Source organism: Cebidichthys violaceus, unplaced genomic scaffold, assembly GCF_023349555.1.
Source record: "Cebidichthys violaceus isolate CVI_PGR_0920_01 unplaced genomic scaffold, fCebVio1.0.p SCAF_13, whole genome shotgun sequence".
Classification (NCBI taxonomy): domain Eukaryota; kingdom Metazoa; phylum Chordata; class Actinopteri; order Perciformes; family Stichaeidae; genus Cebidichthys; species Cebidichthys violaceus.
Window position 1 is genome coordinate 3693756 of NW_027176296.1, and position 26900 is coordinate 3720655.

The 26900-nt window shown below is 42.0% G+C and overlaps 1 protein-coding gene across 3 annotated transcripts in view; it reads left to right on the forward strand.

Moving 5' to 3' along the window:
• ttll7 (tubulin tyrosine ligase-like family, member 7) overlaps positions 1-26900 on the forward strand; it is a 67725-nt gene that overhangs the window by 28342 nt on the left and 12483 nt on the right. For all 3 annotated transcript variants that reach the window (XM_068707431.1, XM_068707430.1, XM_068707432.1), the window contains exons 10-18: positions 4998-5092; positions 7286-7433; positions 8576-8649; positions 11525-11660; positions 17393-17479; positions 19853-20075; positions 21730-22025; positions 23102-23236; positions 26433-26513. In XM_068707431.1, the coding sequence (XP_068563532.1) occupies positions 4998-5092; positions 7286-7433; positions 8576-8649; positions 11525-11660; positions 17393-17479; positions 19853-20075; positions 21730-22025; positions 23102-23236; positions 26433-26513 (1275 nt within the window). The remainder of the gene's footprint in view (positions 1-4997; positions 5093-7285; positions 7434-8575; positions 8650-11524; positions 11661-17392; positions 17480-19852; positions 20076-21729; positions 22026-23101; positions 23237-26432; positions 26514-26900) is intronic.

Genomic DNA, 26900 nt, shown 5'->3' on the forward strand with positions numbered 1-26900 from the left:
AGGTGGCAGTAGTTACCTACGAGCCACTCTTTGGCTTATACGAGGTTTATTAAAGAATAATTAGAATGATGTATGGGACTGTCTGTCTCTATCCACATCCATTTTCCCCCAACATGACTATTTCATGGAATAAGTATCAAATTAGGAGCGCACGGGCCTCGTATGTGGGGCAGTCGAAAACACACCCCAACATTTAGTCATTTATCATCAGGCATGTACGGCAGCAGCAGTGACAGTGTGTGTGTGTGTGTGTGTGTGTGTGTGTGTGTGTGTGTGTGTGTGTGTGTGTGGGTGTGTGTGTGTGTATGTGTTTGTTTGTGTGCATGCATGTGATTGACTGGGAAGTTATATATTGCATGTTTATGAGTGACATATGGAACTCTAATGTGTGTGTGTGTGTGTGTGTGTGTGGTTGAGTGTGTTAGAGACTATAAAGGGAGATATATACTCTTGCATATTTATGACTGACTGTCTGGAAGGAACCTGAGGTGTGTTTTGTTGTGATATTCTCGCATGTTTGTAACTAGGTGTGTGTGTGTGTGTGTGTGTGTGTGTGTGTGTGTGTGTGTGTGTGCGGCTGCATAACTATGTCCACTTTTACCTTATTTGTGCACCTTCAAAGCACCTTTTGCTGTTTGTGGCTGTGTCAGATTGTATCTCTGTGTGTCTTCAAAGAAAGAAAGAAAAAACAAGAAAAGCAACACTTTCTGCACCCTGCCAGCCAGTCAGGCAGGTCAGGCCGACTGGTGGCTAAGCTAAGCGTTGGCCCGCTCACTCCCAGGACCTTTACCAGCAGCACAGCATGCTCAGCTAGAGTTTCCCTGTGTCTGACGGGACCAATAAAAACGCCGCAAAAAGAACAAAACAGTGATTGATAAGACGGCTGAAACAAGAGTGACTTAACATGGCGGCCAGCTGTCTGTCTTTCTGTCGCTCTGCTACTCGCGCTCTCCCTCCCTTGCCTTGCTCTCTCATTCCACCATTGTGCGGCAACAAACACTCCATTCTGACAGCGGTTGAACTGTGCCGATACCCTCGAGTGTGCGGGGCAGAATGGGAGGCTTGTCAAAGCAGTGGTTGTTTACACTCTGCCAGGAATAATAAGAGGGGGTCGTTTTTCTGAACCGATTAATCACGAGCAGCCCTTGCACTTGTCTGACGAGTTTTCCAGACACAGAATGGATGTCGATGGGGGGAAGCAATTTGTTGTGGAAAGAAAGCAGCTGATTGTTGTTGATCCATTGCTGTTGCTATGTTATTAGGGTTGGTGTGACACAGCAGAGGCCACATGCAAAAACTGTTTGATGCCCACATTGTCAACAATGAGTGAGTCAGGATAATGACAACGACAAATTGTTAGACAGAGTCGGATTCTGAGTCATTGTACGAACTGGGATTCAGTCGATTCTCTCTCGGTGAGCAGAATGGCCTATGGCTACGTTGATAATAGTTTTATTGTCAGGGTGTGATTTTGCTGTATGGCCATTACTGACTTATTAACTACACTTGAGCAATACACCCTTCCCTGGGGTCCAAACATTATGAGACCAACCCTGCATCCAAACCAGAGGGTTAACAGAATTCCCCACTTGGAAATTAATAAACTACATCAAATTAAATAAGGTGAAAATTGTGAAATTTGCTAGATGCACTTCTACTTCACTGTACTGTAGGGCCTGCAATAAAGATCAGTAGACAGGCTTCAGTTCACAGGCAATTGAAAAACCAAATGGATAATTAAAAAGAGAAATAATAAGCCCTCCTTCCTACAAGCTTTATTTGCCTTCATAAACACTGGCAGGTTACTGATGTGTCTCAGTCACACACCTCCAGGTGCAGAAAATAAAAGAGTAATGTGTACTGTAATGTGTATGTTCATGATTTACTGCTCAGCCTCTGTTCTTTGTATGTTTAACTGGGTGATCAGATGAGGATAAACCTGTCCTGTAAAAAATTACAGACTGATATGTTCTTCTCCTACTTGCTCATTCTGCTGTTGGACCGAGTGATATTTGGGCTACAATGATGCGATGCTGATGCTGAACCGAATCAAAGCACGAGTAAAAAGAAGTTTCTAATCTTTTCATCTGACATTTTTATTGAATGCGTCTTGGAGCAACCGAAGGCTCCTTTAAGACCCTGCCAGAGTCACTTAAGAAAATCAGAGTGGGGGTTTTGGGAGCCTGCAGGGGTTCATTAGGACCAGACTGGTCCAACTTCCTTTTGCCAGAGAGGAAAAGGGCGAACACAGAAACACAGGGAGAGAATGAATAAGAAAGGTATAACGACCAGAGCGTGAGGGATAGCAAGCGAAGGGAGGGGAATAAGTGACCGGACAGAAAACGGGTTGAGAGACAGGAAGAGAAACTAACCAGAAGAAGAAGGCGACTAGAGGAGAGTAGACGGAGAGAGACGAAAGATTGAGGGAGAGCAAAGAGAGACAGCGAGTGCTGCGATGCCAGTCTACTCTGTGACAGCTTGACACCACAAATCAAACTAAGAAATGAAGACAAGTAACGAGACAACCGTCGCCAGGATCACTGCCAGTCTGCCTGTTACCTATAGGCTACGCTGCTCTAAAGCCATGCTCTTTTCATTGTGGCTGTCATATCAGGGGGTGCTCTAAATGAAAACAGACCTCTTCCCTCTTTTCCTTTTGTGGTGTTTTTTTCTCCCTGAGGTAAGGTACTGTAGGTTGAAGTGGAGCTCTGGCCTTCTCAGTATGGTAGAGTTCATTCTGTTGAGTGAAAGATTCCCTGTTCCTTTTTTCCTCTGTGCACTGCAAGACATTCATCACTCACTCCCCCTACCTTCTGATAAATGGTTGCCGTTTAGAAAAACTTGCATGTGGGTGCGCGCACACGCCCGTACAAATCCATCCAGTCATATTGGTGCAGATTTAGTATTGGACTTTTTGGATTTGTGGATCTATCCTCTGAACTAGTCGAAGAGACTCGGGCCTAACCGGCTCTGAGAAGGTTATACAGTTGCTTCAGGTTAACAAAGACAGCTACATCTCCAGATAACTTTTCATATCCTTGCATGCTCTTATTCACCTATGCTCAGCCTCACACTGCTACATTCATTCAAACATGGAAGCCTCCTCGTCCAACTGTATTCATATCGTGGCAGTTTGGGGTTTAGGTGTCTGACTCAAGGACAATTTAGGAGTAGCCGTTGATGTAGGGACCGGCTTTACTGATTCACTTAAGCCTGCCCAGATATTTTTTTTTTTACGGCTGACTCAAGTGAACACTCTCTCAGTAGTTACCGCTCTCTTTTGGACTACTTGCCCCTTGGTTGGAAGCACAGTCAACCCTCTGGCTGTCTCAATTCCTTGGACCCTGGTTGTGATGTAAATATTATCTTACAGCACTGTTCCCAAATCTGCAACACAGCAGTAAGCACCTTTGTGTCAGGATTAGTAATGGCTAGAACCGTAGAAGAATGGAAAAGAAAAAGAGAGATGGAGTTTCTGAGTGCTACCCCCACAACCTTTGTGACTCTTTGCACATCTCTGTAAAGGGGCTTTGAGGCTGATTTTCGCCCAAATATCTTTATGGTTCCAAATGGCCTGATGATGCACATCAATCTGTTTTCTCATTTACCCCTTTCAGTATTATTTACCCAAGTTAATGATTCGTTGATAGGATGGATCTATAACGTGCTCTAAAACCTCCGATTGGCTCAATGTTGCTCTGTTTATGGAAATCTCGATCTGTGATTGGCTGCCGTGCTGCTTTTTATGAGTTCAACTGTATCCAACTGCTTTTTTTCGAAGGGAAGATAGGAACGGGACACAAATACTCACTCCAACTGCAGATTACGGCTACTGATAAGGATGAATTTCCAGCTACAGCACTATTAGCAGTGATTTTTCTTTGATTGAAAAGGATCTTTAATTTTCACCAACGGATGCAGCCATGCTGGGTTATAGAATGGGAGTTCTATAACCCAGCATGGGAGACGGCAAGTTTCAGTCAGTGTGGCTATTACAAATCTAATGACATCAAAAGGTGCCAACCATACTGATGTTCCCACATGAAAAAATAGAAAAAATAAAGTTTGGAGGAGACCTAACTTATCTCAACAATCAAGGTTTATTAGCCTGAGCCAGCCTTTTCGCAGGCCATCTGTTGCATTGTCATTTGAAGTCACCTCTTAGGAAGACACCATTTCAATTGCGGTTGCCAGTTCATTCACCCTCCCTCCGCACTTCTCTCTATTTGCTGGTCCTTTTGTTGTCTCACACAATCTCTTTTTTTCACCTTGGCAAAAAGACAGAGGGAACATACAACGAGTAAAAAGGAAAGAATTGATTTGTTGTGTCAGGTATAATAACTGATATCTGAATACCTTGCACCATCGCTGGTGTTTGTTAAGAAAGCTAAGCTGCTCTTGAATTTTTCCCTGGGTGATACTGGCTTTTGTACTTCAAATCACAGGTGGCTTATTCTGTTCTCGCTCAGTTGACTCCCTCTGAGCTATCTCAATTGTATATGATGGGAGTGAGCCGAGCGCTGGTAATTCACTGATGCTCACAAAGAGATTACTGGTGGCAGTGGTACGGATTGGTCTCGCAGTGCCTGGCATACTTAAGTTACAGAGTCATGGACTGCTTGCTGTGGTTGACAGAAAAGGGCAGGGTCACTAATCTAGTGACAGTTTAACTTACACAATCTGTTCATATGCATGCTGTCATACACACATAGGCTCTTATTCATGCACAAGCATACACACATCAGTGTCAGACAAGATTTATGCCCAGACAAAGACTAAGAGTTCCAAAGTGTCCTTCAAAAAGACAAAACTCTCCCTTTCCATCTCTTTCATCCCTCTTCTCTCCTCTTCTTATTGTGGGAACAGATGTCTTTTTACCAAACATGCCCTAAATCCACTCCTGTAATTGCATAGCATTTCTGTCTGCTGAGTTGAGAAAAAATGAGATGAAGTAGGAAAATATTCTTTGACCGTTTGTCTCCTCTTCTCTCTGGCAGATCAATCGAGCGCCGAGCTTTGGGACCGATCAGAAGATTGATTACGACGTGAAGAAAGGGGTGCTGCTAAATGCTTTCAAACTCCTCAACATTCGGTACGGTTCTCCACCGTGGTCCTACACACACGCATGCACATGCTTGTTGATGGACACACGTGAATTGCATTCAGGGGCCCGTTAAGTTCCATATGCAGAGGCAGACAAAGCTCACGACAGATTTTATTTTACAGGGCTCTGAATGTTTCAAGATTTCAATCGATTCTTTCAGGTTTCTTTATTTGGCAAACCCTGAAAACTTTGGAATTACTTTGATGCAAATCACAATGCGGCCTTCATCTCATTTCAATTTGATGACAAAGTAGTGACATTAGTCTGAAACTAAGATGAGCTGTGGATCAAAATAATCACTGTACTTGTAAAGTTGTGTGTTGGTGCTGCTGTAGTAGATACAAAGACAGACAATGGCCAAGGTACAAAGCTATGCTACTACTCTGCACATTGTGCACCATTTAATCAGACATGCTGTGTGTGTGTGTGTGTGTGTGTGTGTGACAGGAACAGGATAACAGTAAGTTCTGCTATCCATATTTCAGAGTCTACATTTTTCCCCCCTGCTCTGTGTATTTACATAAGCTTACAGTGTTACTCTTACTTTGCGGGTGTATTTGTTAGCCTGTTTACAGTAGGTTATGCACACGGTCGTTCTTGTTGTGTAATGTATTTTTTGTATATGTAGTGTGTGTATTTGTGGGTGTGTGTGTTTGCTGGCATGCTTTTCTGTCCCCTGGCTACAGTGAGCCTGTCCATTGATTGATCATCGTACACCAGACCTCTGGATCTCTGCTCTCTTTTTTTCGTTCTCTCTTTGTGCTTGTCCCCCTATTACTGCTCTAAATATAGTCTCAACTTGACTAGTCACACACATGCACAAATGCAGCACACACACAGATCAGTTGATCAATTACATGCAGCATCGTAGATCTAGTTTGGCCGAGTGTGGTGCGGGGTGCAGCCATCCCACATAGAAACTCACTCTCCTTCCTCCAGCCCTGCTTCAGTCGACACAAACAAATCTCTTATCAAAATGATTTGTTTCATGGCCTATGTTTGCTGTGTTCCCACAGATTAAAAGGGGAGATTTGATTATTTCATGACGAATAAATCGTAGGAGGCCTCGCATGGCAGCGGGGAGGTATTTCCACTGGACAAACTGCTTATGTTCATGCTGGAGTGAATGAGGGCTTTGTTCTACCTCACTCACTTTTTCCTTATATAGTAATGGCTTTGCTTCCCAAAAGGGAGGGGTTGGTGGTGTGTAGAGGTAGGGTCGGCTCTCAACTCTGCTCACAACACCAACTGTATCAACGGGGGATCAATTCAGACCCGGCCGGGCATGGACATTGATAAACCTCAGCCCCCCAATGGCACTCAATATCCAATTTAAAGGGCCAGCGATTGACTAAAATGAATTGCCCTTTCTCCAGACCGCAATGGCCCACTTGTTCAGAATTAGCTGTCTGGTCCTGTTCATCCTGTGGTTGTCACTTTGTTTGTGTCTGGGCCTCTATCTTTATCTCTGTGTTGTTGAATGTTTTGTGAGGGATTTTCTATTTGTTTAACTACCACAATGATGTGAAAAGGCAAATTCAGGCTAGTCCATCAGTTAAGAATGAGACCTGCATGCTGTTAAACTCCTTCATTGTTTACAGCATTCATGAACACTGTTTGCCTGCAGATGACATCTGTTTTAACTGAGATGCAGTGATAAAATACTTCTTGTGTATTCTGAAAGAACTATTACAGTATGCTGTTACAAAATAGAAATGAGAAAGGTAAAGAGAACTTGAAGAATTTGTTTCTCAACAGCAGCTAAAGCTAAAGTCCTTCCGTACTTACACTTGCTATTTTGAGTGCATACGTATCAAGTATCTAAATTAAGACACAGTTGTCAATGCTTCAATGGGAAAACAACTAAAAATATGCTTTACAATATTACAGTCATTTTAGCAGACGCTTTCATCCAAAGCGACTTACAATTACTTACTATCTACACACTGTAGACGCAGCTACGGGAGCAATTTTGGGGTTAAGTGTCTTGCTCAAAGACACATTGAGACTTGATCCTGGGATCGAACCGCCGACCCTCTGATTGAAAGGCAGCCCTGCTCTCCACTTAGCCACGGTCACCCGTAACTGTAACTGTAACTCTAACTGCATTGGTGCTGCTCTCTTTCCTTATGTTTTAAATGTGCATTCTTTTGACTCTACACTTGTTCTACGTTGATCCAGAGCCAGTGACAAGAAACGTAACCTAGCCCAGCAAAAGGCAGAGGCTCAGCGACGGCTCTATGGACACGGCTCCATGAAGAAACTCTCGGCTGCCTCCTCAGACTGGGAGAAACAACGTCACACGCTGGAGCGTAGGAGAGAAGAGCTGGTAAGTCACAAGCAGATTATTAAACACCAGCATTAGCTTTAAACCTCTCTGAAAAGATTTGCTGAGCTAGATGGTACTTGACTTTTATATATTTACACATATTCCTTCCTGCGATCGGCCTCGTAAAAACACAATTCTCTCAGCTGGCAACTGACCAACGGCTGTGGAGCATCTGGGATGCTATAACCACTTGCACAAGGTGGTGCATCTTGACTGAGGTCAATGGAGTTAAGAGTAAAACTCATTAATTTCCCCACACAGACTTTCAAAACCAACCTGGGAACTGAAACAGTGGCTGTGCTGGCATACTTCCTGAGCTTTTTAGGCCACACCAAAATGAGCACAAAAGGTGGTTCGGCTTAAGCAATTCAGGAGCAGGTGCTCATCAGAGATGTGTTCAGAGACATTTAGTAAACACCTCGATCAGTTAAATTAGAAATTCTTATTTTGTAGGATGTGTTCACTTCAGTAAACAACCCAACAATACATGCGTGTTTGTGGCATGAACTTTTCTCAGGATCAGAAACGATAAGAAAAGCCTGAGCAGAAACTTTCACTTACCTCTTACTCAATGTCAAAGTTGTCTGAGACAAGCATACCATTTAATTAGTTTCTCTTTGAAATGAAGGAGTCGGGGGAGCTTTTTTGGGAAAAGTGGCAGCTACTAGTACTTTAGGCCTCCCGCGCTCTTTGATTAGCCTTTTGATCAGCCACGGCAGTAATCAGTAGGAATAAGGAAAGGTGACGTAGAGGCACTATTTTAAAAAGAGGACTACCTCATGGTTGAGTGCTGTTATTTCTGAAGTGCAAGACTGGGATCAGGTCTGTTAAAGGCACATATCGCTCAGAGCTCAATGATACTGCATTGCCCGTATTGAAGTCAGTCCCTCCTCTCTGCTTTATGCTAAATTGGCCAACTGAGCTCCGCAATTATACCTTCCTTACATATCAATTGGAGAATAGAAGGAAAAATGCCTCTTAATTATGAGGTATTGTTGGGTACTTTTTTCAGATTTTTCTCCCCTCTTGCCTTCTCCTTTTTATTACTGTATTCTTTCTTTATCCCAAATAGTAGGTAAGTGTTACAGTGACTTTCACCTGAGAGATTAAGTCATTTTCCTTTGGTTTTCTCCTATTTCTAGAAAGAGCGACTGGCACAGGTCCGCAAGCAGATCTCTAGGGAGGAGCATGAAAAGCAACATCTGGGGAACTACAGGTAAGGGAGAGGCAAACAGCCGGGGAGAGAAGGGCTCTCCCTCCAGGAACTCCACCCACTATAACGGTACCGGTACATTTATAGGGTCATCTATGCTAATGCTGCTGCAGAGAGAACAAACAAAAGAGAACACCCAATGTTTTGAGAATGCTAGGGGGAAGAATTAAGACTGAGCGAATATGTAAAATCAAAAGGGTGAAAGAAAATCAGAGGTAGTGTGTTGTTTAGGTCCCAACTGTTACTCCTCTATTCACAATGTTTTCAGGGTTTCAGAAATTCAAATGGGCATGTATACTTTGCCTGCCCACTGCAAGCCATTCTCCATCTCCACTTTCCACCACACTTCTACTCTTTTCTCCTCTAACTCCAGCTGGGACTTTAGAAAACATTGAGCGTGTCAATTCCTAACAGTCACCTCACAGATGGAGCAGATCCATCTTAGAGCATGACTCAGCAACACAAAGTTCTGATTTGCCGCTTATCCCTTCCAAATAGTTAACCCTCGTCACTCCCTCAGTTTCTCCTCCTACCTTTATCTCTTTATCCAACATGTACACGCATGCAACTTTTCCAGTTCTCGATTTTCTTTCTCTCTCTCTCCCAGACACACACACACCAACACAATTGGCTCACAGACACACACTTGCCCTTCTTGCTGTCTGCCCAAGTGTAAGTGACTTCTTGACTCATCACTTGACTGAATGGATAGTCAGAATACTGATCCCAGCCTGTATGAAGTGCTGTCACCTCCCTCCTCTTTTCAGACACGCAGCCAGACAGTCAATCAGACAGGCTGAGGTCTGTCTGGAGCACCCCTAATAAAAACCTCTTAGCATTCAATTGGTGTCCCAGCGCTGCACTGGAGTCTGATTAACACACTGCTTCTCATTAGATGAGTTTGGGTAATGAACTTACTTACATTCTGCTATTAGATGAAACTTGCATCAGTTACAGACAAGCCAGGACCCCATGGCATCAGAAGGAAACCCAGCTGGTTAATGCTATTGTTGATGTTCATTTAATATCATTTACACAGTTGGAATAGGGAGGCTTGAGAGACACCGCTGACCGAAACAAAGATAGATTCAAACTGATGTAAATGGAATATGATTTCTTTTATATGTCTATAGCCCAGTTGGGATGAACATGAACATTGTATATAAAAAAATACTGCAGGGTCACCCACAAATACAATGTCCATATGTTCAGAGATGGAGGGCGCCAAAAAGAGGGAGCAGTTAACACCCACTATTCAAGTTTTGAACTTTTGCTTTTCAGTCAAGTGATTTATGTTGCTCATTGAGGATTGAAAAGTTCTAGCTCTTTTCATATATTATGACTTAAATACAGTTTATCCCCCTGTTATGAAGATACTTTTTTTCCACATTTCTCAGATAGTCTCTCAAGAGGAAGAAAATAATCTGTACCTTAAAGGTGGTTAAAACGTGTCTCATATATACAATAGTGCCAAGGGAAGGTAATAAAGTGATAAGTTCATCTCAGGTTTCTCAACATTCAGGAGTTGCTTGATTTGAACTACATTGACTAAAGTAATGCATAGAATTGGGTCAACTTCTCAACAATATGGAAATCATGTACCCAGAACAGCTTCTCTGCAAAAAGTTGTTAAATGGCAGATGGGGTGCAGTAAAAGTTTTAATGGTGAATTTGTGCAATGTTAAACTTTACTTGGCATTGCACTGCCACTAAAATGTACATGCCGATATTTGTGAATAGCTTAATCTATATTTAAAAGATAGAGTAGAAAATGTCACAGTGCTGCATAAACATTACAGTCTACAGAGGTCTGTACTTCAACTCCCTTTAACTTTAATGCGCTGTTGATTCAAAAGGCCAACTCGGGAGGAGTCTGACTCTAAATGTCTGTAAAGTCAAACAATTTCCTTGCTTTTACACTCCACACTGGCCAGTGCTTATTAAACCTCTGTCATTGTTTTGATTTGATGGCTAGAGCGATGACATGGGGAGAGTTTTGAGATGTACTATGAGGATAACCAGCCAGAGGTTTATACATTTTCCAAATCCCTTCAGGCCTAAGATAAACACTGAGCATTGTTAAAACTATGCAGAGCTAGGAAGGTGTGTATTGAAGTGCACATCGCAATGAGTGTGTATGTGTGTGTACTGTGTGTGTGTGTGTGTGTGTGTGTGTGTGTGTGTGTGTGTGTGTGTGTGTGTGTGAAACAGTTGTGCATTAATGCTTTACTCAATGTGAAAAGATGTGAAGTTTGCACAGTTTCTTGCCTCAAGGTCTCCATTAATACTTCTTCACCTTTCTTTTGTCCCTCCATCATTTCACACCTCTTATTGAAATACTTATAATTCTCCCCGCCTGTGTGTTTCCCCTCCTGCTTGCTATCTTTTTGTCCATCTACCACGCTCACCTGCTGTGCCTCGACCTCTCTTCGCCTCACTCCATCCACTCCTCCCTCTTCTTTCATCAATCTCTCCCTCTCTTAAATGTTGTATTCCTTTTCTATTTCTTTCTCACTCCTTTCCTTCATATTTCTATCTCTCAAACAACCTACTTTCTCCACTCTTTTATTACCCATCTTTTTATCCATCATGGCTCCCTCCCTCCAAATTCTGTCACCACTCCTCCTCTCACCTCATATCCCCGTTTCTCTGAACCCCAATCCCCCTCGTCTCCTTCTTTCTCTCCACCCCATCACTCCCACCCTCTCCTTTGTGAACCCAACCTCTGTTTTCTCTATTTCATCATTCCTTCTCTCACCCTTCTCATCCCCTTTCTCGCTGCACTGATGACCCTCCTTCTTTGCCTTTTCTTTCTCCCTCTTTCTCCACTTCTCCCTCATTCTCCTTGCTTTTCTCTCTCTGTCTCTGCGGCCTACAGACGTATTTACCCCCCAGACGACAAGCTGCTGTTGGAGAAGTATGAAAGCCTGCTCTCGGCCGCCTTTCAGACCTTCCTCGCCGGGCGAGCTGCCTCACTTCAAAAGGAAATGAATAATCCTCTGAAACGAATGAAGGCACGTACGTCAGTGGCAGACTGTCAGACGCACACACACACACACACACACACAAACATCATATAAACCTGCATAGACCCACACACAAACATATACACACAATATGCAGACACTTGTGGACATGCACATTCTAAAGAAAAGAAACACACATGCATTTCTATTAAGATTCTGCCCACAGAGACAAGAAAGGATGCGCAAATAATGCGGAAAGTGTGCCGCAGTCCTTCAGATTTGGTAGAACGTCTGACAGTATGTCCTTCTTCTTCTCTATCTGCCTCGCTTTCCCACTGTCATTCAGTCACTTTCTCCACAAATATTTATTGTGCTGTGAACATGAGCTTTTAAACGCAAATCAAATCCCACAAAACAATGTCATTTTGGTTTCTTTATAGTCAGACACTCTTGAGTTTCCCTTGTTCTCTTTCTCTATCTTCCTGTCAAAGTTAGTTGTCAAAAGGCTTCAAGGTTGATTTCAGTAGTTGCCCATATCCTGAGTGTACTTTCCTACATGTTGTTTATTCATTAAGATTCAGGGATACACATTTGAACAGATATATGAGAACACAAACTAGGACATGCACATGTTTGCATTGGGGTAGAAGTAATTGTATGCATATAAATGTCAATACCTCTTTGGTACCAGAACAGATGTAGTTTCAGCTAAACCTTGAAGGGAAAGAAATGAAGGGACTTTGCAAAGGAGACAAGTTGATTTCCATTCCACACAACTTTAGCAGAGAGAGGGGGAGTATGTAGTGAAATCTCAAAATGGTCTACATTGATCAACAAATTAAAAATAAGATTTAAAAATGTGTACAAAGATTTGTGCATAATTTGGGGCATTCACAAGTACAAGTGCGTGTTTCAATACACACACAGATTCCAAGCATGAAAGGTTCATATCATATGAAAAGTAACATTATAGAATCCTCAATTTGTAATATTTGAACTCTAGTTTACCAAACAGGAGATCAGGTAAACTGTAAACCTGTATGTAATATTTACATTTACGTGTGGAGTTTTGATACTATTTTCACGGTCTCCAGCTCAGCACAGATCTACAAAACACATGCTGCGTTTACAAATCAATTAAACAAAAAGACACAGAGAAAGGCATGGTGGGATAATAAAACACATGGAGAGAAGACACATTGATGAGTATTAAAAATGCAGATGAACCAAAAAAACATTCTGCTTTTGACAACAAAATAATAATAGTGAATACTGAATATGGATTTTTTTCTTTTTTATAGTCGTATCGACGTTACAAATTTATATCAAAGCACAGGGAGGAGATGTAATATGCAACTTTTGCAACTTTTATAGAAACAACCCTACCTTAACAGCAACTAGCCCCTCAAAGTTATTGTCTGTCAGAGAATCTCTGCTGATAATTCTTATAGAGACGTCAATCAAAGATCAGGCAGACTGGTACAACAGGCCGAGGTAAGTTTAATTAGGTCAACACAAAGAGATGTGGCTCTTGTTCAAAGTAGGAAAGGAGAGAGATAATAAGAACAAAGGACGCTCGAGAATTCGCTATCTAATAACATGATCATGAGTGACAACTGGACTGCCCTTATCAATGGACAGAGAGGGAGATACTAATCGTGGCAAGTTTTGGAAAAGAAAGGGTGTTTCTGAATTTGAATATGATTTTCAGCAGACCAGGGAAGAATAAAACTTGATTTGAGGTACTTTTCTTTACAGACTTCCGGTGGGGTTGTTTGTGCTCCTCAGCTTTGCTTTTTGTGTAGTCATTGTCTTTGATTGCAGTGCACACAGATAGTGGAGACAGAGCTTAGCTAATTTAAAGCCTGCATGATTTGCACTTAGTTTGAGTGCAATTGTTGCCAATTCAAGTTGTTCAAGTACCAGTCGTTGTTTTGCCTTTATCATTTATCTGCTTACACAGCAAGACATCCTCTAACATGTTAGGAAATTAGCTACCCAATGTAGCATTAGTGTCAAACTTATACTAACGAATCTTTGCCTAAATATAACCGTTTTAAACTTTGTAGATAAACCTACCCTTCTTAAGGTTTCTACCTTAACAACAATTTATGATTGTGTGATAAACCAAAGCCTTTAACTGCACCAGTCACAGTGCTTTGGCCTGCAACCCTGGTGGGATCAATAATCCGTCATAATCTGATGTGCATTGCGTGTTTGGATAGTTTTTCCTGGGGCCAGAGGTCATTTGTCAACGTTCCATCAACATATCGGTCAAGTCTGACGGACATTATACCCGCAAGACTCATGTTTGATGCGTTTGTGGCTTCACAGGGCCATGAATTGAAAAATGTCATGGATTGTCACACTATCAAAGAAAATAAAATGAGTGTTGCTATCCTCGCGTAAACATGCACTGCAGAGCTTGGCTTCATTGCTGTGCTACAGACAACACACTCACTGGTGCTTCTGGTTTCTACAGGGTTTGTATCACTCTTCTCCCCACTTTCATTACTGTTAGGTTGACAGGTATGCATCAAATTGTTAGTTCAGTTGTTAGCTATCTGTGTTTTCCTACCCGCTCAGCTGATGTATTACCATTCATCCATTTTCTCACATGGACACTGAAAATAAAAAATAAAAAATGTGGTGCTTGCTCAGCTGGCCTGTAGCACTCTGCCAATAAAATAAAACATCAGAAGTAGAAACTGCAAGTGTTGTGTGGGAGCACTTCACAGTCAGAGGTGTGAATCTTCACTGGCCTCACAATTGGATTTGATTACGATTCACTTGTCAACGTATCAAAAGATTCTTAAAGCATCTCAATATATTGCATCCTCAATATTCTGTCTATAATGTAAAAAGCTGCATCTTTTTTAATATCCCATTCTGTGTGACCCACCTGTAGTGCATTACTAGTGTGTTGTACATTAGGTTTTCACATAACCAGCTCTAAGACAGGCTCTTCCTGAACACCTATGGCATTCTACACTGCATGAATTAGCCTAGCAGAATTTAGTTAGTAAAATAGTTTGTTACTTTGTCTTACTCACTTGCACATTTTGTTAGGCCTCACATTGTTGAAACAGAGCAGCTAATAGCGGTCGGTGAAGACAGCAACAAGTTGCAAGGAGAGGAGAGAAAGAGGACAGAGGATAGACTCAAGCGTGTCAGTAAATGACAGCAAAACGCAGTAAAGGCTGTCACTGAGCTGAAATGAAATCAAATACCCCCACTGCGGACAGCTCAAAATTGACTTCCAGTAGTTGATAGTGAAGAGGAAAATAGGATGAAAACATGAGCTGCATGTGGGCTGCTGATTAATTTACACGTCAGGCAGAATTAACAACACATCATTGAGGCCAAGTACCTGAACCCAGGACCAGCAAGTACAGCCCGTTCTCGCTCCTAAATCATGAAATACGGCAGCTTGGTCAGTGGCCCTTCACATCAAACTATGACACTCCATGTAACAAATTTATGGCGGGAGTAAAGGAAGAAGTCAGGTGACGTGGTATAAAGAGCGACGGAGGGTGAGGTGTATAGATACGTATCCTAGCCTACTTAACAAAGTAGCAAACAAAATTACTTTAACCCAGACCACAATCTTTATCTAAATCTAACCATGTAGTTTTGATTCCTAAATATACCTAAGTTATTTTCTGCGACCACAGAAGTTTATTTTGACATTGTATGCATGTAACAAGCAGAAATTGACAAATGCAAAACTGACTGTAGAGGGTTATGTACGTCATTGAAGCATCACTGACCAAGTTACAGTTCGGGTCCAACCAGTGCCACCTACAGGCAAAAACAGTTATTGTAGCTTTCGAGCTGCCACCTACAAGAAATGATAGTTGGAACTGTATTTTTACAGCTGCTGTTTGTTATGTAAGAATTTTTTAAAAATCTGAACATATTTTATACTCAATAGTGAGAGTAGAAGAGTCTCTACAAAGTGTATCCTCCATGCTTTGAAGAAGAAATGAGAGGGGTCCTCAGTTTTTTTTTATTTGTCTAAAAGAATAAACCCAATCTTACCTAGAAGTTTTCTCCTGGCTCAGGGGTACGTTTTTTTATTTTAAGATGGAGGAAGTAAATCCCTTACCACGATGAGACAGCGTCATCTGTCAAACAGCCAAGAAAAATGAAGTCAGAGAATGTCACGGTAGAAGCTGCCAACAATAGAGAAAAAGTACTGCTTTTCAATAAAAATGGATAAAAATACAAAAGCTCGCTGGACAGGACTACACACTTGGTCATGCGGTGCCAAAAAAGTACTTTGTTTGGATAATATAGTTTATGAGCTGCGTGTACAGAGATTGTTGGCGATAGCAAAGTACTGTAACAGGCAGCTACATATTATATATCGGCTAACACACACAGAGGGTTTAAAATATTTAATTTGTAAAGTGATTGTAAAATGATTGCTTGCATTTTTTACTAAAGTGACAGTACATAACTTTCAGTTGTGTAATGTCTTTATATATGTCAAGTTTTGTTTTCTTCTATGCTGTAAAACATCAAAACCCCCATGTAATCTGCTTTGGAGCAGTGTAACAAGGTAACAGGCCTCCAGTGATTTCTAAACCACTGTGGACAAGGAAGCTTTCAGCGCGTGAAAGGTTATTGAGTTGGCAGACTTTTATTGAGGTAAAAATTCCCTCTAGTTTTGCATTTGTCAATTTCCGCTTGTTACATGCATACAATGTCTTTTCAAAACAAACCTAATAAATTATGAAATACTTAAAAATCAACATAAATACCTCCAACTAACTCACTCAGTATTGAAATGTTAACTCTCCTTTTATGTTTTCTTTTTCTGAACAGCTTAAAATATAAATAATTAACACTTTTATATATGACACTATCTCAACTGTCTGATCAGACTGCGACCCAACCCTGTTCAGACTGAATCATTTACAAGTTCACACCATTACGCACAAAAACACTTGCATAGCCACATAAAGGTATACATCAACTAAAAAGACACACAACAGAAAGGCATCATTTAGAAAAAGCTAAAAAAACGTATCTGAGCCCATGGGTGTGTATTTTACTACTTCCAGGTGTGGAAGTATGCCACTGTATACACATGTACACACACACACACACACACACACACACACACACACACACACACACACACACACACACACACACACACACACACACACACACACACACACACACAGATGTTCCTGCACAAACCAACACAAAGAGCCAGAGCACTGTGACCTTTTCAAGAACCTCAGAAAGCTGCTTGATGGCTAATCTGAGAGAAAACAATCACTTTTCAACTGTATTTGAGCGTTGAGTGGGAGCTTTTGATGTCCAGAGCTGTGAAGCAACATTAATCACCTTTGCTTGCATTTCAGCTACGGCCAAATGGCCAAGGCCCCAGCATACTGGCCATGATGCTACCTTTTTCCAAATTCAGCCTCTAAGTGCTGCCAAATAGCAATGCATGTGCAACCAGGGCCTTTTTTCTAACCCCCAGATAAGGTGCATATGCCTGTTAAGTCAAACGTTTTCATTCCTCCCCCTTTTTTGATAATTAAAGTTTCTTAATTCTTCACAACTCATTTTGACTTCAAAGTAATTAGAGTTATAAAACATCAAAGAATTTAGATTATCAGCGTTTCATCAAGAACGAAATTAACTACCTTGTTAGTCTTTGCTAATGCTTGATATTCTACAGTAATGTACAGTCATGTAACATAAATCATAACCTTTGGCGTATTCTCATCCACCTTGTGTTTTCGGTATGTGTTGTGCAGGAGGAGGACATCTTGGATCTGCTGGAGCAATGTGAGCTGGACGACGAGAAGCTGATGGGCAAATCCTCCAGGCAACGAGGCCCTAAGGTGGGTGAGAGTGAGAGAGAGGTAGGGAGACAGAGACACCAAGAGAGAGGAGGGAGAATAAGGGCCACATGCCTCAAGGGAACTACGAAAAAGTGCAAAGGAGAGTGTCAGAGCGAGAGAAAGAGAGAGGGACGGGGTAGGCAGGTAGGCAGATGCCTAAAGCTAACGCCCACAGAAAGCATATAGGACGTGATTCTTAAAAATAAAGAGGGGGGTCGTGGGTTAGGTGAGAAAGAAAAGAATCAGAAAAAGGCCCAAAGAAAAGACACAACTCCCCTAGGGGACAGCTGTCAGGCTGTCTCTTGCGCTCTCAACGTGCTATCTTTCTTTCTGTCTATCTCCCTCTCTTTCCCTCTCTCCCTCTGTCACATACACCTCTACGCCCCCTCGATTTCCCACGACAGCACATTACTCCCTCCATCACCTTGCTTCACTCCCCTCCCTTCACCTCTTCATCCCTATTCTCTCGCTCTGCACATCTACATCCATCCCTCACTCGAGGGCTAAATTGGCTGGAACACTCAAAGAGTGTGTTAGGGACTCGACAGCGCAGCATTAGAGAGGCCTTAGCTGGAATGAGGACTTGTTCAGACACAATCACTGTTGTCCAAATTAATTTGGACCCCGTCAGTTTCGATGTTGCCGAGTGTGCTGAGAGAGACATTGAGAGCGGGGGAAAGAAAGAGCTGTGATGGATAGATTCGCTCCTTGGGGTGTAGCGCTCGCAAGCCATCTGGTGAAACCGAACCAGCAAGTGTGCGTAAGCTCGAGGAGAGGAGTGAAGCAAAGGGATTAGAGGGAGGATTTTGAGGGAAGGAATGGCCGCTAAGGTTTGCTTTTGCTGAGGAAATGTACAGACGCAGAGGACAAGTGACAGAGAGCAAGGAAGGCAGGAAGGGAATTGGTGAAAGGAGGGAGAGCAAGTGCCTTTAAAGTTTTCCTTCTCTTATTTAGTTGTTTCTTTTATTGGCTTTTTGAGTCCTACTTTTGTAGTTATTATATTCACCGTATACCATTTGTTCCTCGCGGTGTCCTTAGCTGACCATTTAGCTTGAATATACCCAAACGCTCTCACTCCGTCATCCAAAGTTTCTCTCTGTCTCTCTCCTCATCTGTTCAGTGTCTGGCTTTCTCTTGCTCGCTTGTGTTTATCCACTCTGTTCCTGTCTCCTTTTCTCTCTCCAATCATATGTTCATTGTCCTTTTTCTCTCTCTCTCTCTTTCTCTCTGTGCTCATTTCCGTTCTCCCTGTCTATTCAATGCCTCATCTCTGTTCCTCCCTGCTACAATACTCGGATTCACCTTGTACTCCTCTTTATTTCTCTCCCCATCAATCTGATGTTCCCATCTTCCCTTTTATTCTCCTCTCATGTATTTAATCTCTCTGTCTCGATCCTCCTCTATCAGTCACCCACACAGCTATCCAGCGGTGACTGTGTAAGCCCTGTGATCACTTCCTGCCCATTAATTCGGGTGGCCTGACAGCACTGCCCAAGCTAACCGTTGAATAACAGATGTATAAATGCTTTATTAATGCTATCAGTATGTCCCCCACCAGGATGTGAAATAGACAAGGCTCAACTTAATGAACTCCAGATTAAAAAAAAATGTGTTTGTGTTTTAGGGTGAAGTAGATCATCATTTCACATGTGCAGAAGTCAGCCACTTGTGCTTAACTTCGATTAAAAGTTTTGGTTTTCATCAAGACAAGACACAACCAGTTTCAGAATTAAAGGCTGAGTTAACTTACAGTTTCTTGTTGTATCATGTACACAGTCAGTCATGCAAAACATTTAATATTTAAAGAAACTTTGAAACTTCTACTTTGAATTTACCTTACACATATCGACCAATCAGGTCATACTGACAGCCGGGCTTGAAAAGGAGTGCATGTGTAATTGTGCATCTGAGCATAATGAGCCTGCAAGCAAATATACACTTGTGTGGGCACGTGGGCTAGCCGAGTCACCACCAGGTCTCCCAGTGACAGATGGTAATGGACTGAGGGTGAGGAGAGGCTCAGGGAGGCTGACAATCTCAATGTATTTATGTACAAGTGTGTGTGTGTGTGTGTGTGTGTGTGTGTGTGTGTTTGTTTACTGTTGTACTTATGTCCTTGTGGCCGTTTGAGTTTTAGACTTTGGAAGGAAGACATTTGTCCCAAAGGAGGTCATTTTGGATCGTGAGAGAGAGAGAGAGAGAGAGAGAGAGAGAGAGAGAGAGAGAGAGAGAGGAAGGTCATATATGAATTATCATGTCCGTTTCATCTGTGTATGTCTGCACAAATTAATATAATATATCGACCTACGTGTACTTCTTTTGAATATATGTGTATTTGCCTTACGTGTCTGTATCTGTGTTTGTCCCTGCCAGCCCATGACCGCCATGCCAGAATGCAGTCAGACACCAAGACGCCAGCGACCGGACTACCTGGCTGACTTCACCAGCGGCAGCAGCGCCGATAACTCCTGCTCCTCCTCAGAAGAAGAGGAGGAAGAGGAAAGGAAAGCAGGAGGAGGAGGCGGAGAGAAGAGGGAGAAGAAAGTTTCCTACGACCTTGGGGAGAGCAAGGAGAAGAACTTGGCTGAGCGCTCAGGTAAAGCGGCAGGAAGGGTAAAAGTGTCTCAGAAAGTCTTCATTAGGACGCCAGAGCGTCGGGGTTTGACAGGGACCTTGTTTCCTGCAATCTTTCTTTTTTTGCTTTATTTGCTTTCTTATTTATTTTGTTTCTTTTTGTGAATTTTTATAATGATGCCATAAGTAAATTGGATAGTATTCATAGTTATAGAGAACACATTTCCATATACATGCGCATGCACAGACACCTTTTTAAATACAAATGCTGAGAGTTTTGCTTTGATCAGTACCTTCAACTCTCACAGGCACATACTCTCCAGCAGCAGCATGGGGCAGGCTGTGATGGTGTGAGCCAGCAGGGGGAACAACATGGATGTTTATCAGCCCACCAGTATTTATGTTCCTATTTGATGTGATAAAATGGTAGTAGGTCCTTGGATTTTAATTAAAGTGTAAGCAGGGTGATCATAGTCTCCGACTCGTGAAAACTGGCTCTTCGTTGCAGAGTTTTTAAGTTAAGGAGGTTCTTAGCTTTACACACTAGCTGGACACACACACATATAATGAAGCACTGAAAAGCACTCGAGGGAAGAAAAGCACTGTAAACAGTGCAGTTACACTGAATAGAAGGTGAAGGCAGAGAAGCAGGAATTTGATTGAAAGAAAAAGGGAGGGAAAAAAATACCCCTTTCGTTGTTTACCTTGAAAACACCTTGAGTTCAATGCTGAAATATTCCTGGTTTTATGGTGAGAGCGATAAGTCTCAGAGCATTCCCACCAATTCGCATAAGTCACAAAGATCAACTCACTTTCAGCTCTCTGAAGTGAGAAAGAGGGCGCCTTTCACTGCATTCTATGTGCCAGCCTTGGAAAGAAGAAATTCACTGGTTGCATTGTGGGCGGATGGTAGATAGAGAGAAATAGAAAGAACCCTTGCTTGATGAGCTCATTCTATTTGTCACAAAATAAGGGACAAAGCCATGAAAAAGCCCAACTTTTGGATCTTGCGTGCTTGTGCAGAGAGAGACAGAAACCCTTCCAAGCCCTACTCCATACCAAGCCACCAAAGGGTTGATGGACTAAGCCCCATAATACTTTCAGTTGGCAAAATATACTAACCTCGGACAGTTTAGCAGCCCCACACACACACACACACACACACACACACACACACACACACACACACACACATAATCACTTGCATGCAAACTTGATGTCAGACAGACACAAACTGCACAAATAGACAACACACACTAATACACTGGCTGGTAGACAATCTGGAGGAGTTTCAAGGGTGACGGAGAGAGTTAGTGTGAGTATTCAGCTTTATTTCTTGTGTTTTTCTAGTGTGTGTGTGTCTGAGAGAGAGCTGCTCTTTAATCCATCCCCAAACCAGACAGGACTACTGTTTAGTTTCTGGTTTCCACTACACATGCTGCGGTTGTTAATAACACACACGCACACACACTGGGCCAGCGTGCCAGAGCGCCGCGGCAATGGGAGTTTTAAAGCCACACTTCATCTCCAAAGCCACCAGGCAACGGATGGAAAGCAGAGAGGAGAGCTTGACAGTGACTGGGGCACTGAGACAGGATCAGGGAAGAAAAGAAATTGAAATGTGACAGTGAGTCAGTGTTCCTCCTCCAACCCCCACCCCATCCCTCTCTCTGCAGGTCGCATGCACTGGAAACCTCCAATCAAGTCACTCAAAACCAGCCCGGCTCCCTCTGCTTCCCCAACACTTTCTGGACCAATCAGACGCTCCATCTCCTGCCCTCGCTCCATCGCCTCCCTCTCATCGCCCAATGAGATGCGGGCGTTGTCCTCCAGGCCTTCTCCCACAGTTCCCATGGCCACTCCCCTCGTCAGGCTGAGCTCCGCCACGCTGCGCTCTCACTCGCTGAGCCGGAGCGGCTCCGCCCACCGCGTGCCTCACAGCAACAGCCTGGGGACCATCCACTCCAACATAGTAAGATACTCGACAGTCACACAAAGTAGAATTCACCTCTTTGCAATTCAGAATGTGTCAGATAAGTTGTCAGTCATAGAAAACTATATGAAATTCATTTTCAAATAGTCAAGCTGTCATTTTGCTCAACGTAGCAATCCTCTGCTGAGCCACTACTTCAAGTGGGTTAAAGTAAACAATCAAGAATTACTTTCAAATTCTATTTCACCAAAGTCTGATGCACAAATGTACTTATGCCATCGTTGCTTTTCTCCTTCTGTGGCAAATATTGTATCCTGGCCCACTAGGAATCTCCTCAGCAGCTTCTTCGATACTGTATAAGCCTACTGTAACCTTCTATTGTGTTGCCATCTGTTGCTTTCCGCCTGCCTCCTCCATTCCCCTTCCTTCTTTACAAGTATGCCGGTAACCTTAGTATACAGTGGAACAAACTGAAATGGAGCAGAATAATTAACATTGAGAATAGAACTAAGTGGAAAACCTTTGTACTGAAAGGCCATAGACTGCACCGGTTGTATGCTTGTATCCTGACACACATGTACAAAATGACAGGAGAATTTCCTTCTTTTTTCAATTTTCTTACGCATTGGTGTTCCCTGTGCGAATCACACCTCTTGGGATAAGTAAACGCTGGTACAGGAAATCTCATATTAGATTTTGGTTTACTAGTGAGTGCTTTGCTCTCGCAATAACAAAATGGTATTAAATGAGAAGGGTTCATATGATACGTTTTGCTGAAACTGCTCTGTGCTAACGTGAACAAAATAATGATCTGTGACTACTGGTGGCAGCAGGATCATACATTAATGAGAACTCTGGGTAAAAATGGGCCTTCATAACAAAGACTAATATTCATAAGTGATAACACATTACACCCTTCTCACATTGTTGTTTTGACATGTTAACAAACACTCATATGTGACACCACCTTAATTTGGAGGATTCATTTGGAGGATCCCCCTACATGAGTAAGGGTCGTTAATAAGATTCAATAGTTTTGATTGAAACATTTTTTCTTAATTGTAACGTGTATCTCCAGACTCAGTTGGTTACTCTCGACTTCTGTGTGCGTGTAGAGCGATCCGCTGATAAACCTGAGGAGTAAAGAGCAGGAAGCCGAGCTGGTGCGTCAGACTCTGGCTGCGCTCACCGCCATGAGGATCAGGTTTCCGGGCAAAACCGAGGAGGAGGCTGAGGCTGTGCTGGATGAGGTGTGTGCACTAAATCTATTCTACTTGTGTGTATAATGTTAACATAATGTATTTATTTTTTTTGTGAATCAAAATTATTCAGATTCAGAGGCAGAAACAGACTGTAAAAAGTGGAACATAGTAGCATAAGAAAAAGACTGAAATAGACAAGGAGAAAGAAAGACAAGAAATACAGACCCACTGTATTCCCACAGCCCCCTCTGGGGCCAGGTGCGGTCACTCTGCAGCCTAACTAAAAGTGACCTCCTTGTCTCCCTCCACAATAGCTGGTCCGCTCTGCCTTGGCTCCCATTGTCTTTCAAACAACCCCAGTGACAACGTGTCGGTCAGTTTGCTGCCCCACACTATTCCCCACTGCTCCTTTGTATTAATCAGTGCCTCCTCTATTTCTGCTCAGATCTCTGTGTCCTTCCATTTGGTGCGCCTTTGTACTGTGTTTTATTGCAAAATGGATATGGTTATAAAGATGGGAAATGGATATTGTATTTTGTCAAAGCATAAAAAGTGGAAAAAAATAAATCAAAAGGGAGACAGAGGCTAACCTTCAACTCACACCAGAAGCAACACATCAGCGGCACAAAAGTACTATGAAAGCATTCATCCGTCCAGTCCACATTGACTCTGACCTCCGTTCCGGCCGTCGCTGTCCTCAGAACCAGCTGTCTGTTCAGCAACAGGGCTCCCGCGGTGCTGAAAGGACAGCAGCCGGCCAGACTGTCTTCACCAGGCTGACTAATGATAGAAATACCACCAAAACAACATGTTCAATGGATATACAAAAGTTCTCAGTTGGCTACATAAGAAAAAAAAGTTGTTTATTTGAGTTTATTTATGTCACGTACAGGCCAAAAGGTCAATGGTCCGTCTATCACATGGCCACCAGCAAATTGAAATAGCTGGGTGGCTACAAACCTTGCAATCCTGCCTTGCTCTGTGTACAATGCGTCAAATAAAAAAAGAAGGCAGCTGTTTGACTGATAAAATGACTCTGGAGCTTCTCGACTGATGATTCACTTGATCAATGTTTAGGGGGTCCTAACATCTTAACATGCACATTCTTGCACTCAACCATGACAACCTAACAAATATAAATGAATTTGGCATCTTCATAATGCCACAAGAACTGATAACATGTTACTACATGTGTTGTAACGCAGGTAAGAGCCCTAATATTGATTTAATTATGAATATTTCTTTATAAAATTCCAGTAAGTTCAAACCTCTGCATGTAGTTGTTATGATTAAGATTAGGTCTGTGCAAGCCACCAATTAAATGTCTGCTCATACAATGTCCTCACAAGAACAGCAAAAACAATGTGTGTGTGCCTGACATCTGGGTGTGTCTGGGTCGTGAGAGACAATTAGCACCACACCTGTACTGTTAACAAACCCCTAATGAGAGCACCATGGAAACGCAGATGAGCAACTGCACCTGTATTGTTCACTTCTTGCCTCAGGAGAGAAAGGAGTGTTCACTTGGCATGAAAACAATTCTTTGGCAATTTATGTTTTCCACGTTAAAGTTAACGTCTAATTGGGCTAATGATGTGTTTCTATCCGAGTAATTGCCTCTTTTATATTTCACTCAAAACCTTTTTTGTCGCAGTTGGAACCATTGAAAGGTGAAATGTATGGAGTGTGTTTTGTTGTGCTTTAATTGAGGGTAATCTGTGTAAAAAAAAGTGACAAATGGTCGTACATCTTGCCATACAAGGTTCATTAGGTTTTATTGAGAGAGAGATAATACTAAACAAGCAAACAAGTAACTTTCTGGAAAGCAAACAAAAGTGTTCACTGTACACCTTAGCTCTGTTTCTGGTTTCTGTGAAACCTCTTGGATTGTTTATTGTGTGCGTGTCTGTGTGTGAGTGTGAGTAAACATAAAGTTTACACTGGAGCCTCCCGATGGGAGCACTGTTTGCAGGGGATGTAACATGCTACGTGAGAGGTTTATGTGCACCACTGGGGAGATGTAGACTAAGTCAACAGAGCAACAATAGCAGTGCCTGTAGGTACACAGTGATGTTGGCACTAGGAGCAAGTGCACGGGAATATATCCTGCACAGCTTCTGAGCATAACGACACATGCCCCAAGGGTTTTTGACTCACCTGCAAAACAATGTTTTTTTTCTGCTTAAGAACCAAAGATCACGACTTGACTTTTCTATTATCCCTGAGTTGTGCTAAGAAAAAAAAAAGTCTGTTACAGACAAGCACTGTATTATCTAAATGCTTGTCACATTTTACATATCAGTTTGAAAATTACATCAAGTCTTATTTCCATTGAGGGAGGCCACTTATAATTAACATTTCCATTTTTTTTCTTTCTTTTTTTTTTTTTTACATGGCTCAGATGTCAGTAGTCATGGTCTAGTAAAACATCCAAACCATTCATGAGAAATTACATTAGAATGATGCTTTAAATGCCTTGTGTCATCATCATGAAGCAGGAGATTTGACTCTGAAGACAGACTTTTGTGAGATCAAATTAACAGTAGTTTTGTAAAACTGGCTAGGAATTGGGGTGATTGCTCTACCTACGCACTGAAGACAAAACAACAAGGCCGTGTACGGAAGTGCTGCAGTAAACAATCTCTTTTTAATAGTTTTAAAGGGCATATATTACGCTCATTTTCAGGTTCATACTTGTATTGTGGATTTCTGCTAGAACATGTTTACAAGCTTTAATATAAAAAAACCCAGTATTTTTCTCATACGGTCTGTCTAAATATACCTGTATTCACGCTCAGTCTGAATCGCTCCGTTTCAGTGCATGTCTCTGTAAGACCCCTTCCTGAAAAAATTTGCATGTGGCATAGGAAGGGGAGTGAAATCTGAATGGCTTATTTAATCCCATGTTTTCTGTAGTCAGTCCACAAATAATTTGAAAATTGTCATTTTTCACTCTTTATGGGTTGGTAGGCACTCCACAAGCACTAAAAACGTGTTGATATAATATCGCCCCTCTAAATACTAAAAGAAAATACTAATATTTAATTTCGCTCTAAAGCAGCAGATGTAATACAATGTCAGCCAAGTAGATCTTCAGTGTTTTTTTTGTTTAAAATGATACCTTTAAAATACTATAAGGGTGTTTTTAAATGTGTTGCTTGATTCTAATTCTACTATTCTATATTTTGTTCATGTTCAAAAGATTATTTTTCTACTTTTTTAACCTCTGACTTTTCTTCCATAGATCCTGGACAACTGGAAATACCATAAATCAAAAGTGGCCTCCTATTGGTTAGTGAAGCTGGACTCTACCAAACAACGAAAGGTGAGTCTTATGCTGGAATCAGATCACAGATATCTGAGCCAATTTCGTCTTACTTGTCCCTCCAGATTTTTACATCCTGAATTGCTTCAAGATACATATAGGGCAACTTGATTATTTTAAACCTGTTATTACAATATTTGATAGGATTTGAATAAGAGGTCACTGCTTCCTGAGCGGACTAGATCATAATGCCAACGATAGACAATGCAACAAAGAAGAGAAGTTGAGAGTTGTAGCCTATTGGTTTGAAGGAAAGGCTGGTGGAAATGTGGCCTTAAACTGCAGAGATTAACATGTTCCCAAACATACAAAAAGAAAAGAAAAGATCTGGTATGTGTGTTTGAGAAAGACAAAGAGCCCATCTGTGATTGAGAAAACTTGAGTAGC